Source organism: Vulpes lagopus, chromosome 14 (genome assembly GCF_018345385.1).
Source record: "Vulpes lagopus strain Blue_001 chromosome 14, ASM1834538v1, whole genome shotgun sequence".
Lineage (NCBI taxonomy): Eukaryota > Metazoa > Chordata > Mammalia > Carnivora > Canidae > Vulpes > Vulpes lagopus.
Window position 1 is genome coordinate 8,562,390 of NC_054837.1, and position 15,962 is coordinate 8,578,351.

The 15,962-nt window shown below is 51.9% G+C and overlaps 3 protein-coding genes across 4 annotated transcripts in view; 2 read left to right on the plus strand and 1 right to left on the minus strand.

The window, feature by feature from the left end:
* The first annotated feature begins 991 nt into the window (after positions 1 to 991).
* C14H22orf39 (chromosome 14 C22orf39 homolog) lies at positions 992 to 5,200 on the plus strand. Its single transcript, XM_041728739.1, has 3 exons — positions 992 to 1,094; positions 1,217 to 1,384; positions 4,154 to 5,200. Exons 1-3 carry the CDS (start codon positions 1,071 to 1,073, stop codon positions 4,280 to 4,282), a joined length of 321 nt encoding a protein of 106 aa, XP_041584673.1. The 5' UTR covers positions 992 to 1,070; the 3' UTR covers positions 4,283 to 5,200.
* Positions 5,201 to 8,533: 3,333 nt separating this feature from the next.
* Positions 8,534 to 12,223, minus strand: MRPL40 (mitochondrial ribosomal protein L40). Its single transcript, XM_041728738.1, has 4 exons — positions 12,063 to 12,223; positions 11,687 to 11,770; positions 10,216 to 10,374; positions 8,534 to 8,970 (listed from the first exon to the last, which is right to left on the minus strand). Exons 1-4 carry the CDS (start codon positions 12,113 to 12,115, stop codon positions 8,646 to 8,648), a joined length of 621 nt encoding a protein of 206 aa, XP_041584672.1. The 5' UTR covers positions 12,116 to 12,223; the 3' UTR covers positions 8,534 to 8,645.
* An 862-nt stretch (positions 12,224 to 13,085) lies between these two features.
* The window catches only part of LOC121475447 (protein HIRA), an 89,738-nt gene continuing 86,861 nt past the window's right edge, over positions 13,086 to 15,962 (plus strand). For both annotated transcript variants that reach the window (XM_041728735.1, XM_041728737.1), the window contains exon 1: positions 13,086 to 13,255. In XM_041728735.1, the coding sequence (XP_041584669.1) occupies positions 13,219 to 13,255 (37 nt within the window). In that variant the 5' untranslated portion in view covers positions 13,086 to 13,218. The remainder of the gene's footprint in view (positions 13,256 to 15,962) is intronic.

A 15,962-nucleotide genomic window follows, 5' to 3' on the forward strand; every position in this document is an offset into this window, starting at 1 on the left:
ATTTGATGCATAATATTACAGAAAGGTCTTGGGTTTTTGTCTTCCTCCCTAAGCAACACCTAAGTGTATGCAATGAAACCACCCCTGGTCCTTTGCTTGAGCCACACTTCCTTCCCTAGGCCAGGGGCAGACCCTGTTGGGCTTCTGGTAGCAGAGGGGAGGGGCCATCCAGAGCAAACTTCTGGGTTATCCGTGCTGCACCCTGGTCTGCAGGCTTCTCCATCTCCAAGCTTGGTCTGGCCAGGTTGGCCGGACCGCTGGTAAAGCGGCAGCCTCTGCCCCACCTCGAGGGCGTCTAACCCAGCCTCATTCCCGGGGCAGGCGAGCAGCAGTTGTAAGGGGCTCCCCACAGGGAATTAAGTTCGTGGAAGTCGGAGAACCACTGCATGGGTATTGCAGGGCTACTCTGCAGATCACCAGCCTCTGCTTTTATTGCCTCTTGTGCATCTGTCCTGTTTATAAATGTTCGGTGTCTTCCATACCTCGGAGTAAAACTTCACTCCTAATCCGACGTGCGAGGCACCCTACGCTGGCACTGCCCTGTCCTCTACCCCAGGTCACACCGGCCTCCACTTTTGACAGGCCCGGCTTCCATTGGGAGATCATCCGGCGCCCTAGAGCCTCAACTCCCACTGGTCCTGCCTGGCCACCCTCCACCTCGCCAGTACCGCAGCCTCGGCAGCTTCGCCATGTGGAGTTGATGCTCATTGTGTGCTCACAGAAATGAACCCTATCTGTGCAGATTTAGTAAACCTGAAAATAAGCCTGGCCTCCGTGGTTTCAGAAAGAGCTCACTTCGTGGCTGTGCCGCCCGGGAAGCCCGCCGGGCGGACTGCACGCCAGGCCTTTGGGACCTCGGGACCTCCGCACACGCCCCCCGCCCGGCCCCCGGGGCCCCGCCCCCGCCCGCCCGGGCCCCGCCCCCGGGCTCCCCCAGGCCCCGCTTCCGCGCGTCACCGCCCCCGGCTGCTATTGGCTGCTCGGCCGGACGTCAAGGAGGTGCGGAGTGGAGGGTGCTCCGCCCCAGTCCGTGGCCCGCGAGCTGGGGGCGGGTGCTGCAGGCGCGGGCCATGGCGGACACAGGCGGTTGGCGGGTAAGTCCGGGGCCGCGGGGCGTGCGGAGAGCCCCTGACCCGAGGCCTCTCCCGAGGAGGGCGCGGGGCTGGGGCCCCGGGGGCGGTGCGGGGCCCCTGGCTCAAGCTCCCTGTCGCCGCAGCCGCCGCGCCCCTGCGAGGCCTACCGCGCCGAGTGGACGCTCTGCCGCAGCGCCGGACACCTCCTGCACCACTACTACGTCCACGGCGAGCGGCCCGCCTGCGAGCAGTGGCGGCGGGACCTGGCCAGCTGCCGGGAGTGGGAGGAGCGCCGCAGCGCCGAGGCCCAGGTGCGGGGGAGCCCGAGGGGCGCTGGGGCACCGACCGCGCCCTCCCCACCGTCAGGCCCCCGGCCCCTGGAGAGGAGTCGGCCTGGGTCCCTCCTCCCCTGGTGCTTCCTTTCTTTTGAGAAATATCAAAAATTAGTTTATCAACAGGGCTTTACAGTGAAGAAAGGAGGAGAATGTAGAGTGGTTTGGGGGAGGAAGAAGAGGGATCCCCTAACAGTGTTAGTGTCGGCAGCCCTGCGCAGGAGGTGGTATTTCTGAGGCCTTCGGGACATGGCCAGCTGGTCCCAGCCTCAACAGCCTTCACCAACCCAAGGCGGGGCACATCTAAGGAGCAGAAAGAGCCGGGTGCTTGGAGCAGGAGGGTCGGCTGTAGACTGGTAGGGGTTGAGGCTGGAGAGGTACCAGGGAGCTGGTGGGCCTTTATGAAGTGTTTAGATTCAGCCTAAACGTATGCTGAGAAGCATGACTTCGTTTATATCTTTAAAAGATTAGCGTGAGGGCTCTGGGTGCCTGAGTCCGTTAAGCATCTGACTCTTGGTATCAGCTCAGGTCTTGATCTCTGGCTCATGAGTTCAAGCCTCTTATTGGGTGCCAGCCTGGGCATGAAACCTGCTTAAAACAGGGGTGGGCGAGTGCCTGGGTGATTCATTTGGGGACTGACTCTTGATTTAGGCTCAGGTTGTCATCTCCAAGTTGTGGGATCCAGCTGTGAGGAGTCTGCTTCGGATTCTCTTGTCTCTCTCTCTCTGTCTTTCCCTCCCTCCCTCTGCTCCTCCCTATCCCCCTTCCCGGTCTTAAAAATATATATAGATAGATAGAAAGACAGATAGAGATCAGTCTGACTGCCAGGGTGGGAGAGTGTATTTCGGAGGGGCAAAGAGACAGTGAGGAGGTGGGTCTGGTTTTCCATTCATTCAGCATTCAGCAAGTATTTATCATGTTGGGTGGTCTTACAGATACAGGAATGAGAACAGAGCCCTGCCCTTCTGGCACCTTCGTTCCAGTCTAGAATAGGCAGTGGTGCCTTGGAACTATTGTGGGTGGGGAGACATGAAGAGAAGCTTGAGGGTGCAGTGCTTATGGGGAAGGGGAAACGGGCCCCAGCAGGACTGGAGGCTGGTTAAATGTATGTGATTATTGAAACAAACTCATGTGGAAACCAAGCTACCATAAAAGAAAATGATGACAGGTCCATTATAAGTGGAAATCAAAAAATTGGGAAAGAACTTGTGTAGCAAGAGATTTTTTTTATATATATTTTTTTATTTTTTTTTATTTTTTATTTTTTTAAATTTTTTTTTTTTTATTTATTTATGATAGTCACAGAGAGAGAGAGAGAGAGAGGCAGAGACACAGGCGGAGGGAGAAGCAGGCTCCATGCACCGGGAGCCTGATGTGGGATTCGATCCCGGGTCTCCAGGATCGGGCCCTGGGCCAAAGGCAGGCGCCAAACCGCTGCGCCACCCAGGGATCCCTATATATTTTTTTAGAGAGAGAGAGAGCTCTCATACATCGGTAAGAAAATGAGAATGATTTCAGAATAGAAAAGTGGGAAAAGGGCATGAGAAAGGAATTCATTCAAAAAGAAAATCAAATGGCCTGGTATACAAGGTCAACTGACAAATGGCTTCTGCCCAGTGAAGTGTCAGAGTGCTGATAAGGGTCTGGAGAGTCAGGGGTACTTATGCAGTATTGGTGGAGTGTTATGTGTTCTGGTTATCTGTCAAAAGGATACCTTTTGACTGCCTGGTTTTACTTCCGAAAGCCCATCCTAGGGAAGTAACTGGGTAATAGCGCACAGTTAAAAAATTCACAATATCTGTTGCCTCACTGTTTGTGATAGTGCAAAAACGGAAAGTACCCTAGATGCCACTAATAGACATGTAACCAAATAACTTCGTCGACCCAGTGGGGTATGACATAGCCATTAAAAAAAATAGATAATAATCTATCTGGGCAGGGAAAGGTACCTGTATGTATGTTGCTTAGTAAAAAATGGAGGATGTACACTAGCCAGTAGGTGATTCCATCTTCAGGAAAACATGTAGCACTAACATTTAGGTCTCAGTTGGGTTGGGGAAGCTGTTAATTTCACCACAGGGACAGAGGTCTTGGAAATTTTTCATATTCTTTGCATTTGATTGCTTTTTAAATAAGAACAAAAACACTGTTTAAGACAATACAGCTTGAGGAAAGACAGATAGAGGAAGTGAAATTATATATATAAAAAGGCCAGCATAGTGCCTGGCACCTACCAAGTGCACCTTTCATAAGGTGCTGCCCTGTGTTCCTTCTGGGAGGAGAATGGCAGAAAAAAAGCCAGCTAGTTGAGTGGCACCTATTTTCTTTCTCATCTGGATTCCTCCTCACCTGTCCGGGGCTCCCTGCGCATTGTCTCATCCTCCCCACTGTGGCCACTCTTTCAGACTCTTCTCTCTTCTTAGCTCAGCACCATGCTGATCTCAGCAGGTAAATCTAATTAGGTCGACTGAAGGTATCAAGTCCTGAGGCCCAGAAAAAAATTTTAAAATTTACTCAAATTATGGTGATCTACACAGTTTTTCACAGGAACTTGAGAGAAAGAATGATCTAGATTTGTGCATTTTAATACAGAATAATCGCCAAGGTTTATTAGGTAGAAGCAGCCAAGTTCTGGAGTGGTATGTGCCATACACTTTGTCTGACTTGTTGCGGGGGGGGGGGTTGCTAAGGAGGAGGGAGGTATAAGGACCATGGGAGCCCAAGGTGATTGGGGTCTCCTTTGCACAGCGGTCCCTCTGTGAGAGTGAGCGTGCCAGAGTCCAGGCGACACGGAAGCACGCCCTGGTGTGGACCCTGAGGCAGAGCCCTCCTGCGGACTGGCACCTCCCACTGCCACAGGAGGAGAAAGACCAGTGATGAGCTTTTCAGAACGGCTTCCTCTGATCTGTTTCAAGTGGGGCTGTGGCAGGACCTGAAGGATGGTGACCAGCCCAAGCAGTCTAGTGGGTCCCTGAGAGTTTCCACTCAGCTTAGAACATGAAGCCTGAGGTCTCCAGGACTACTTGCCCACCCCGGACCTGCATTCAGGGCACCCTGCCACTGCCTGGCTCTGACAGACAACTTCACCCACTGCACAGCTTCCAGGCTGCCAAACACCATTGCGGATCCCAATGAGCAGCTGGGTCAGGCTGGTTCATGCTACCCCCATGCGGGGACAACAGCCCTCTCAGGTAAACTCTAGTGGTAGCCCTGACCCATGTAGACACACAAATGAGGTGACTCAATAGTTGTTCTGTGGTGAACACCCTCCCTGGTGCTGGCTTGGTGAGACTGCATTGCCAGCCCCTGGTGCTTACACGGAGCTACAGCCCACTCACTAAGTTCCTCTGCGGACACAGGTGGGGTGTTTCTTCTTGTAGGAGATAAACCTCTTGAAGACTCTGCGTTTTAAGAAATGCATACAAAAAAAAAAAAATGCATACAGCTATAGAATATACAACCTCGCATTAAAAGCGTTCATAGACTCTTGGTTTAAGAAACCCAAACCCAAAACACGTGGAATTTTGGTCTCTTGCTTTAAAATTTCCCTTGGTCAGTTTTGTAGATTATAGCTAACACCATTTGGCACATTTGATTTCAAATAGAAGCTGAAAATTAAACCACAATTTAGTAGTTAAGATTTTAGATTCAGCACCTGACACGGTTCTGCTCATAATATTGGAATTTTGTATACTTAACACACTTGTAGATGTTTTTAAAATATATGCATATGAACCAACAAGAACACTATTCTTGAAGAGGCCTTTTTATCACTAATAAAACGATTTGGTGGGATGCCTGGGTGGCTCAGCTGTTGAGTATCTGCCTTTGGCTCAGGGTGTGATCCCAGAGTCCCAGGATTGGGTCCCGCATTGGGCTTTCTGCATGGAGCCTGCTTCTCCCTCTGCCTGTGTGTCCACCTCTCTGTCTCTCTCTCTGTCTCATGAATAAATAAGATCTTTAAAAAAAATTTTTTTTTGGCATCTCTTGACTGCAGAGCTGGCTCCATGGTGTGGTGCTGAGGGTGAGGCTGGCTGTGCTCCCTCATTGCCAGCAGGATTTTAGTACCTCCTTCACAACTGGGCCCCAACCTGGCCACAGGCAGTGAGTCAGACATCTTTTAACTCATTCTTTGGGGCAAAATAATCCAATCAATTTAGAAGGGCATACAATAAAGAATAGACTTTGCCCTCTTGTGCATCTTCTGTTGTGTTACCCCAAGAGTCCGTGACTGCTCATCCCTGTAAGTGTTGGGGATCTGCAGATAGGACCCCAAGCCTCTCCATATGTATGTACCTGAGTGGTGGTGGTGTGTGCACACAAGTCCCCAGTGGTCCTTCCCTGTGACTCTGTGTACCTGTGAGTGGTGGGGGTGGGGTGTGCACATAGGAGCCAGGAGCAGAGGTGAGTATAAAAAGCCTGTCTCAGGGCATATGTCTTGATATCTCAGTCAACCAAGGTATCTCCCTTGTGTCTGTGGCTACTTTCTGGAGCATTTCCAGCAGAGGAGAGAGGTAAGGCTGCTGGGAATCTATAAGCATTCTCTTCACTCTGAAACACAGGAAGGGACATTGGAATTTTGCAATCTGCATAGGATCCCTTGGGGTCCCTGGGTGGGGCTGCAGTCACAGCTGGCACAGCAGTCCTGAGGGGCTGACCTGAAGGGATCCATACTCTACGTGCTTGTTTAGGGCCAGGGCCTGCCCACCACTAACTGCTCTGTTAGGAAGTCATATTCCTTCTCTGCTGTTCAAGGAGTTCCACACTGACAGATAATCCTCCCTGCAGAGAATGTTCCTACATCTGCTCCTGTGTTCACCCTTCACAACATCTGGGCAACTGCTACATGCCAGCTGCCCTGAGATTACAGTCTTGAAATGGGCAACTTGCCTTGAAGTATTCCAGTTGAGTTTAGGGGACAGACATAAATATTTACACTTCATTAAATAAGTCTAAAATAATCCTAAGTGCTGTGAAGAAAATGGGCAGTGAGAAGATAGAGCAGTAGCTCTTAAATTTTTTGCACAAAACCCATAATAAGTGTTTTAATGTTATGATCTGGTAAATCTGGTACATACTTCATATACTGCATGTATGGTTGAAACAAGCTTCACAGAACAGTCCTTATCGTACGGTGTGTGATACATTTGCATTTCTATGACACTTGCAGTTCTATGCCACCAAAAATAAACCACTGTATGTGCAGCAACTTAGGTGAAACTCAGGGAAATTATGCCAAGTTAAAAAATCTTTTTTTTTCCAAGTTAAAAAATCTTAAATGGATGCAATGACTTAGTTCCATTGATGTAACATTGGCAAGATGATGTAATAATAGGGAGAATAGTTAATGGTACCAAGGGTTAGGGGTAGAAAGGGGGTGTAGATGTGGCCGTAAAGGGGTACAAAGGGGTATCCTGTGGTAATGGAACCATGATTCATAGAGTTGCATGTGTGCTGAAATTGTGTAGTGCTAGACATACACACAGATGAGCGTAGACATAGTGGGAAACCGGGATACATTCTGGGCTGTAACTGTCAGTCTCTGGGTACTGACGGTATTTGGTGTGTAAGATGTTAACACTTGGGGAGGCTGGGAAAACCACACATAGCCCCTCCCTACATCTTTATTTTCAACCTCCTGTGAATCTAACTACTTCAAAATATAAAGTTAAAATTGCTGGCTGTGATGCATGAATTGATGATATAACCTAATGCATGAAACCTACGGTTTGAAAAACACTACTACAAAGCACCTGCAATGGGCAGGGAGGTGGAGAAGGGCTCAGCATCTGAACCCAAACCTGGATGAAGAGGCCTAAACCTTGCAGAGGAAGGGGCACACAGGCCACAAGGAACAATTGAGTGCCATGTGCTGACAGGGGGAAGGTGGATGGGGATGGTAGACAGCCTAATGCCTGCTCTGGCTTGTGTTCCACGGAGTCCTCTGGTTGCTGTGCAGAGGAGCTTACAAGCGGGAAGTGCCCACATGGCTGCTGCAGAACGGGCAAAAGGTGGCAATGGTATGGACCTCAGACATAGCAGTGAGGCTGCGAAAAGTGGCTGGATTCAGTGTCTCAGGTAGAGCTAAAGAACTTAGAATCCTTAGGCAGTGTTTTATTCCAGTAAAAACGTTTGGTAAGTTTTTAAACCAAAAGTGAACCATACACCAGGAAAACACAATCCAAATTTTTCCTCAAGGAAATGTTTCCCTGGTTTATCTGCAGTAAGGTAGTGAAAAACCTAAAGCCTTTCAGAGGGAGCAATTCAAGTCATTAGTTAGGCTGTAGAGAAATGGCTGTATTTGCTTACTGGACCTTTACTATTCTGGGCTGAATTATGTCATTCCCCACCCCACCCCCCAAATTCTTGTGTTGAAGCTCTATCCCCTAGAACCTCTGAATGTGACTTAAAGGATGCTTAAAGAGGTAGTTAATTTAAAATGAGGTCATCATATGGGGTCCTAATCCAATATGACTGGTACCCTTATTATATGAGACAGGCACAGAGGGATGACCCTGAGGACCCAGGGAGAAGGCAGCTCTCTATAAGCAAAGGAGAGAGGCTTCAGGAGAAACCAGTCCTGCCAACACCTTGGAGTTATGGCCTCCAGAACTGAGAAATTGCTGTTGTTTCAGCCCCTGGGTCTGTGGTACTTTGTTTTGGCAGCCCAACACACTAAAACATTTACTATTCCATACTAATAACACTTGAATAAGAACCAGGTGCCACGCCCTCCTAGGGAACACAGCAACATTAAGTAGTGTGTCCCAGGCTTGTTCCACTCTCTTCAGCCTCCCTCCCCAGCTTAAAACCCAAAGCTGGCCCTGCCAAAGATGTGAGGAAGCTCTCATGCTCCATTTGCCTAATGAGAAGGCCCTGCCTCTTCTGTTTGCACAGGCAGGTATACAGACAACAGCACACAGGCTTGCACATCCTTCACCTCTCCTTGACGTACTCTATGCCTCCTGCTGGTAGTGTCTGCCCCACACAATTGGAATCTTCCTTTTAAATGGGGAGCAGCGGTAGAAGTCTTGGTCATCCTGTCCCCAGTATCAGATAAGGGCAGCATCTCTAAACCCCATCAATCCTCAGGTGAACTAATTTTGACTCTAACATAAGACAGAGACACTTGATTAAACGTATTTATTCACAGCATGGCTGATTCTGTGACAAGCAGGCCTGTGCCCTGGTTATTCTGGCTTGAAAGGGCACTGTGTTCTGCAGACAGGTGCCTGCAGCTCTACCTCTTAAACTCCACCTGTGTGTACACCTTGGTGATGTCATGGTACCTGCCCTCAGGGGGCTGGTAGCTGGAGATTGGTGGTGTGTAATCTGGCCCTTCTCTTTCAAAGGGGAACAAATTGGGGTCCCGCTTGGTAGCCTCTTCATGTAGCTCTGGGGATATGAGTTTCAGCTCCTGCAGAGCTTCCTGCTGGGACTCAAGCATAGATGTGATGGCATCCCTCTCCTTCTCATGCTCTTGATGCTTGTACAGGGACCACTTCTTAAGAAGCAGAGCTCTCCGCTCACTCTCCTCAAAGGGAAGCTCCACCTTAGGCCGCTGTCTTGGAACACACAAATCCAAAGGTGTGAAGTTAGGGAGAACCGATCTCACTGGCCAGGTAGTCTGGGAGACTGCCTATGACCCAAGTGTCCCCACTTCCAGACACAGATGGGACTCAGGAAAAATGTGGAAGTTAGGGACAAATCAAAGAATGGAATGTTGAAGTGGTAGCAGCTGCAACTGGTGCTGGAAGCCAATGTCATTTGCTTTACGTGGACACAAAAATCAGCGATGCTCTAAGAAGACCCGGTAGCACCTCCTCTATCCCAGGCTGAGACTACTTTTGGTGAGACGTGACTGTGGAAATGTAAAGTGATGTTATGAAAATGGACCCCCAAGCCCAGGGCAGCTGTAAAAGACCAAAAAAAGCACCTGCCATGTCCCACCTGTATGGCAAGGTGCTACTTTATAAATGATACACACCTTTTGCACCTTTTCAACCTTGTAAAGCCTGTACACAACACATTCCAACTATGAGCATCAGTATATTAAAGCTAGACGCTGGGCACCTGGGTGGCTCAAGCAGTTGAGCATCTGCCTTCGGCTCAGGTCATGATCCTGGAGTCCTGGGATCGAGTCCCACGTCGGGCTCCCTGTGAGGAGCCTGCTTCTCCCTCTGCCTGTGTCTCTCTCTCTTAGTGTCTCTCATGAATAAATAAATAAAATCTTAAAAAAAAAAAAAAAAAAAAGCTAGAGGCTAAAGGGCAGCCTGGGTGGCTCAGCGGTTTAGCGCCGCCTTCAGCCCAGGGTGTGATCCTGGAGACCCAGGATTGAGTCCCACATCAGGCTTCCTGCATGGAGCCTGCTTCTCCCTCTGCCTGTATCTCTGCCTCTCTCTCTGTGTGTCTCTCATGAAATAAATAAATAAAATCTTAAAAGAAAAAAAAAAAAAAAAGCTAGAGGCTAAGGGTTTTCTACCATCAAGATGGAGCAGTGGCTGCAGACCCAGGCCCAAGTCTTCAATCACAGCCAAAACTCATCTTGCAAAAAAGCAACAATATGAACTGGCTTATCAAACAGTTATTTCTGAGTTGTTGTTTTTTTTTCCCCCCATTTCAGCCTTTCAAAAGCACCACCCAGGAATGCTTTTTGCCAACTCCCACAAGACAGAGTCAAGACAGAGACTAGGACCTAGTCAGCCCATGCCCACTCACCTCTTCCTGTCACAAGCATGAAATGCAGACAGAACTGCCTGAAGGTGATGGAACTCTTTGTCCTAAGAACCTCAACCCTAGAGGACCCTTACCTTGTTTTATCCAAGAGCTTCGCAGGTATAATAAAATCTTCAATGGGAATTAGCTCCTGGCTAGCTTTCTCCAGTCGTCTGATCCTTTTTTTCAAACGGTCCTTTACTGCTTGATCTTTTTTAGGATCTACCTTTTTCTTCTTTCGTAGAGGTTCTGCTCTAATGGATAAAGCAAACGTTAGACATTTTCCTCTTCAGTCTCACAAACATCCTGAGACATGGCACTGGGTGAAGTGCCGGGAACTCATACTATGGTCTCCGCTGGAAAAAGAACTATGCGTGGGTCTAACCTCACACACTGAGTGTGAAAAGGAGATGGCCTCCAGCCCAGGGTCCTTGTGAGAACTGTGTGAGCACTGTCAACCCAAGAAGAGCTAGAAAACTTCATGGGGCATCAGGGTATAAATTAAGAATACATACTCATCTTGAGCATTGGGTTCAAAGGTGCCTTGGAGTTGCAATGGAAACTGGAAATACCAAGCTGGCAAATTAGAAAATCATTACTCACACTGTAAAAAGATTTGTGATTGTAAAAGTGTTTTGAGTAAGACAGTGTAAGAAAAGTGACTGGCATGTCCCTGTGGACTTTTCAGGATTTCTTAACAAATTTCCATGTCCTAAAGCACTAGGATGTCTGAGGTACTCTCAGGAACATATGTTCTATGGTAATAACATACTATTAAAAATGAGTAAATCCTCAGGGGCACCTGGGTGGCTCAGTTGGTTAAGAGTCTGCCTTCTTCTGGGCAGCCCAGGTGGCTCAGCAGCTCAGCACCTGCCTTCCGCCCAGGGCGTGATCCTGGGGTCCTGGAATTGAGTTCTGCATCGGGCTCCCTGCATGGGGCCTGCTTCTCCCTGTCTCTGTCTCATTAATAAATAAAATCTTTCAAAAAAAAAAAAAAGAGTCTGCCTTCTGCTCAGGTCATAATCCTGGGGTCCTGGGATCCAGCCCCACTGCTACAGGTGGGCTCCCTGCTGAACACCAGTTGGCTTCTCCCCCTCCTGCCCCCCCCAACCTGTGCTCTCTTACTCTCTCAAATAAATAAACAAAATCTTAAAAAAAAAAAAATCCCTAGCATCAAGACTCAGCTTTGTCAATCAAGTCCCTAAGAAAGCATCCAGACTCCCAGGTGGAAAATCTCATCCTTATGCCTCTGCCGACCTCTCCAGGGAATCACAAGTCCACGCTGTGTCCTCTAAATCATACAACAGTCCCTTTAAAACTAATTTTTATTTAAACCATTTTTACGTTTATTTTTTTGTTTTGTTTTCTGACTATAGGCAGCAGCACTCCACATACAGAATGCTGAAAGACAGAAAAGTATCCATCTGAATTTACACAAACTTTCCTGGCAATTAATTCTGCAAATCCAACGTGCAGGGGTGTTGTTTGTTCTGTGCACACGCACATCGGTCTCCCGCTGACCCCCCGCCCCAGGCGCCAGAAGAGGTCAGGCCCAGGGCCCTTTACCTCATGGGAATGAGCTCCCAGAAGGACAGTAACGCAGCTCGCTGGTGGGTCTCTCTCATCTGTGTCTGCCAAGGGCCCAAAAGCCTGAAGGACACAAGAAGATATATAAATACCCGATTCTCCTCACTACACAGGAAAAGAGGAAGCAATTATGCTACCCCCCCCAAGACCTGGCGCCCTGGTCACCGCTGGATGTGACAAGGTCAACGTGGGAGCCCTCCCAAAACTTCCCGCCCCCTCGAGAGCCCTTGGGCAGGGTCCCTGCTCGCCAGGGCCCAAGCGGACAGCGCCAGCTCCCCTCTTAGATAAAGTGGTCGAGGCGTCCGGCGAGAGCGGAGGCGAGGGGCCTCGCGACCCCGCTGGGGGCCGCACTCACCCGCTCCGCAAGCGCAGAGCACGAGCGGAAGCTCCCAGAGCCGCGACGGCCATGGCCCCTCAGCCGCTCTCCACAGGTCGCTTCCGGGCGCGCGCCCCTTGGCGGTCCGGCCCGCAGCGCCCCGCGCAAAGCTCCGGCCTCGCTGTCTGCCCGCGTTCGCGCGTTCCGGGGGCGGAACCCGCCCCGCCCCCGACGTGGCCCCGCCCCGCACGTCCCGGCGGCGCGCGTCACGCCCCGAGCGCCTCGGACCTCCCGCGGCGCCCTCCCTCCGCTTCCTGCCCGCGGCCGAGAGCAGGACCCCACCGGCCGTAGCTCCGGCCGGTCGGTGGCGTCCCCGCCAGGGCCAGGGCCAGGGCCAGGGCCAGGGCCCCGCAGTGCAGCCGGAGTGGCCGGGCGGGCGTCCTTCTGGGTCCAGGTGCCCACGTCTGTGAAAACGGCCCCGATCTTCCATAAGCGCGCTCGTCTCGGCCTCCCCCGTGACCCCCACCCCCGGGGCTTGCTCATCCCCCCACGTCTGTCCGAGCCCAGGGCCGCTGTCCCCGCAGGCACAGCGTCCAGCTCCGGCACGTGGCCCGGCCCTCGCGAGATGCCCAATAAACGCGTACCGATGAATGACGGAAGCTAGCTCAGGAGTAGGACTGGGAACCCGCGAGGTGGAGCTGGGGAGAGGCCGTCCGCGCGGTCCCGACCCCGCCTGACCCCGCCGGCCCAGGCCGCCGCTCGAGGCGCCGCTCGCCGGCAGTCCTCCTAGCTCCCCCTTTGGCGGCGGCCGCGCCCGGGGCGCGCCCCCAGCGGAGCCGCCCCGCTGTGCCCCGGCCCGTGGAGGAGCCCGGGCGGCCCCGTCCGCGCGGGGAGCGGTTTCCCGCCGGGGCGATTTGGCAGGTGCGCGCCGTGACTTCCGGCGTTGCCCGGGAGCCGCCGGAGGAGGAGCGGCGCAGGGGATGCGGCTGTGGCGGCGGCGGCGGCGGCCGAGCGCAGGGGGCGGCTGTGGCGGCGGCGGGGGGCGCGGGCCGGCGATGGCGCGGCGGCGCTGAGGGCGCGGGGCGGGCGGCGGCCGGAGAGCGGCGCGGGAGGAAGCGGCGGCGGTGGCTCCATGGCCCGGGCGCGCTGAGGGACGCGGCTCTCGCCTCAGCCCGGCGGCGGCGGCGGCCGAACAATGAAGCTCCTGAAGCCGACCTGGGTCAACCACAATGGTGAGTGCGCGCAGGGGTCGCGGAAGGCCGAGCCCGGAGTCGGGTCGGGGTCTGCGGGGAGGTCCGAGCGGCGCGCAGGCCCTGCCCGCCTCGCCCCGACGCGCCCGGTGCCCAAATTGCGGGGGGTCGGCGGAGCGGACTTTGTCCTCCGCCCGGGGCAGCCTGCGGGCACGGGCACGTGCTCCGCCGGGCCTCGGCGAATCCGCCCGCATGCCGGCGCCTGCACCGGACCCGCGGTCGCCCACCCGTGGTCCGCGGAGGAGCCGCGGCCTGCCTCCGGGGAGCGGCCCTGGGCGCCGGCCAGCGCCTGCCACTCGTCTGCATCCGCCAGGATGTGCTCGGACGGTCCAGGGGCCGAAACCCGGGGCCGGGCCCCACTGTGGACCCTCAGTGGTGGGGTGAACACCTGAAACCAACCCTGTTGGAGGGGCTGGTACTGCCATGGCCGAGGCCTGAATCCGGTGATGGTGCCCCCATTTGGGGACCTGTGGCTCGGTCCCCGAGGTCCCCCAGCTGAACGAACCACCTTTATGCTGAGCTGAGATGTGAGGGTGTCTTGGGTTGGAGCCCCCGGGCAAGGAGTGATGGAGGAGAGGGGCCTCCCAAAGCACACCCCGGAGAAACAGACTTCCCATCTTGTGGCTAAGGACAAATCAGCCCCCCAGACTGGTAGAGCAGTTCCTCATAGTTGTACTGTGTTGGCACAGCTGCTGCAGGAGGTGGCCCTTGCTCCCCAGGGAGGTGAGGGGGGGAGGAGAGAGAGAGGGAGAGAGAGAGAGAGAGAGAGAGAGAGAGAATGAGATCTGAGACCCCATCCCCTTGCTGACAGCACTGAAGCAGCTTGGGGCCAGGAGCCCTGATTCCAGCCTGTCTCTGCTGGCAGGAGAAGGGTCACCCTGATTCTGTCTTGTTCCTCATTTCTACTTTGCAGCTCGACTAGAGGGAGCTAGTATTTTCTTTGAGAGCAAGTACAGGCCCCCTTTTAAGACATGTGTAGCTTTTTAGTTTTGAACTTAATTCTAGGATGCGTTCTGCTGCTGCAACTGGATTGAACTTCTATGTTGGTTCAGTCACATGTGTTCTCTCCCCTTCTGTCTTGGTTCGTGACATCTCTCATTTTTCAGGGTCCAGATGAGATTACAGTTTCTGTTAACATTCCTCCTGTTTTATTCCACTAGATGTGCCCTGTCCCTGTGGGTGTACTTTCCATAGGCCCCCCTCCACCACCCACTCCCTTAGGGCAGGGGACCGCCTCATTCCCCTCTGTATTCCCTGCTACATTCAACAATACCTCTGTACAGAGGATCTATGGTAAATATTGGTTGCAACAGGTAAGCTGAAGTTTCTGTAATTTACACACACACAGGTAGGCTTACTGTGCATGAAAGCAAAAGTGCAACTTTTGCAACTCAGTTGCATTTTTTCCTGTACCTGACTTCCAAGAGCTTTTCCTGATGTGTAGTGTGTATATCTTTCCCTGGAGAACTGGGCAAATGTTCAGTAATTATAAATTATGGTGCTCGTGAGTCAGAAAAGGAAAAATTTTGCTCTGTAAGTGAAGGTCTGAAGGAATTTTTATTTTTAAATGCTTGGTCTAGATCATTTTTTTAAAGATTTACTTATTTATTTGAGAGAGAAGAGGAGAGGGTGCGAACAGGGGGGAGACGCAAAGAGAGCCCAAGAGAGAATCCTCAAGCCGACTACCCATTGAGCACAGAGCCAGATGAGGGGCTCAATCATAAGACCCCAAGGTTATGACTGGAGAGGAAATCAAGAGTCAGCCACTCAGGGACACCTGGGTGGCTCAGTGATTGAGTGTCTGACTTCAGCTTCAGGGCGTCAAGCCTGCTTCTCCCTCTGCCTATGTCTCTGCCTCTCTCTGTGTGTCTCTCATGAATAAATATATAAAATATTTTTTAAAAAAGCCGCTCAACTGACTGACCTGCTTAGGAACCCCATAGATTGGGATCCCTGGGTGGCGCAGCAATTTGGCGCCTGCCTTTGGCCCGGGGCGCGCAATCCTGGAGAACTGGGATCGAATCCCACGTCAGGCTCCCGGTGCATGGAGCCTGCTCCTCCCTCTGCCTGTGTCTGTGCCTCTCTCTCTCTCTCTCTTTCTCTCTCTCTGTGTGACTATCATAAATAAATAAAAATTTTTAAAAAAAAAAGGAACCCCATAGATCAATTTTTGTGTGTAGTCTACCTTTCTTCAGTCTCTCTTCTACCTCTTGCCATAATAAGCTCTTCCGTAGGACACAAGTGTTATGCTGTGTAAGCATAAGTATGTCAAGACGCTTAAGTGATTAGGTACAAATGAGTGAGAGTCTGCGACTGAAGCAGCAGCCAAACATCCCAGCCGGACAGAGTGGGTAGAGCAGTGGGCCTTGGCGTCTTGTTGCCACAGTCTCTCCATGGTCCTAGGATGGAACAGGATGGTATCTGCTCTTCATAGTATAGTTGTGATCTTTAGTTGCAAAGGTAGACACAGAAGTGCTTCCCAGACTATAAAGTGCTTTAGAAATCTAAGAGATAGTAATAAAAGAAACTGAGTCTGGCAGGATAGGATTTAACTTTCCTTTCTTTTAAAATTTCCTGAAATCAGCCTCTGTCTCTTCAAGCGCTCAAAAGGACTGCCAGGGTAAATTACCACTATCTTGAAGGACATGTTGATGATCTGGGTCACTCCTGAGCAGTCTCTTGAAGACTG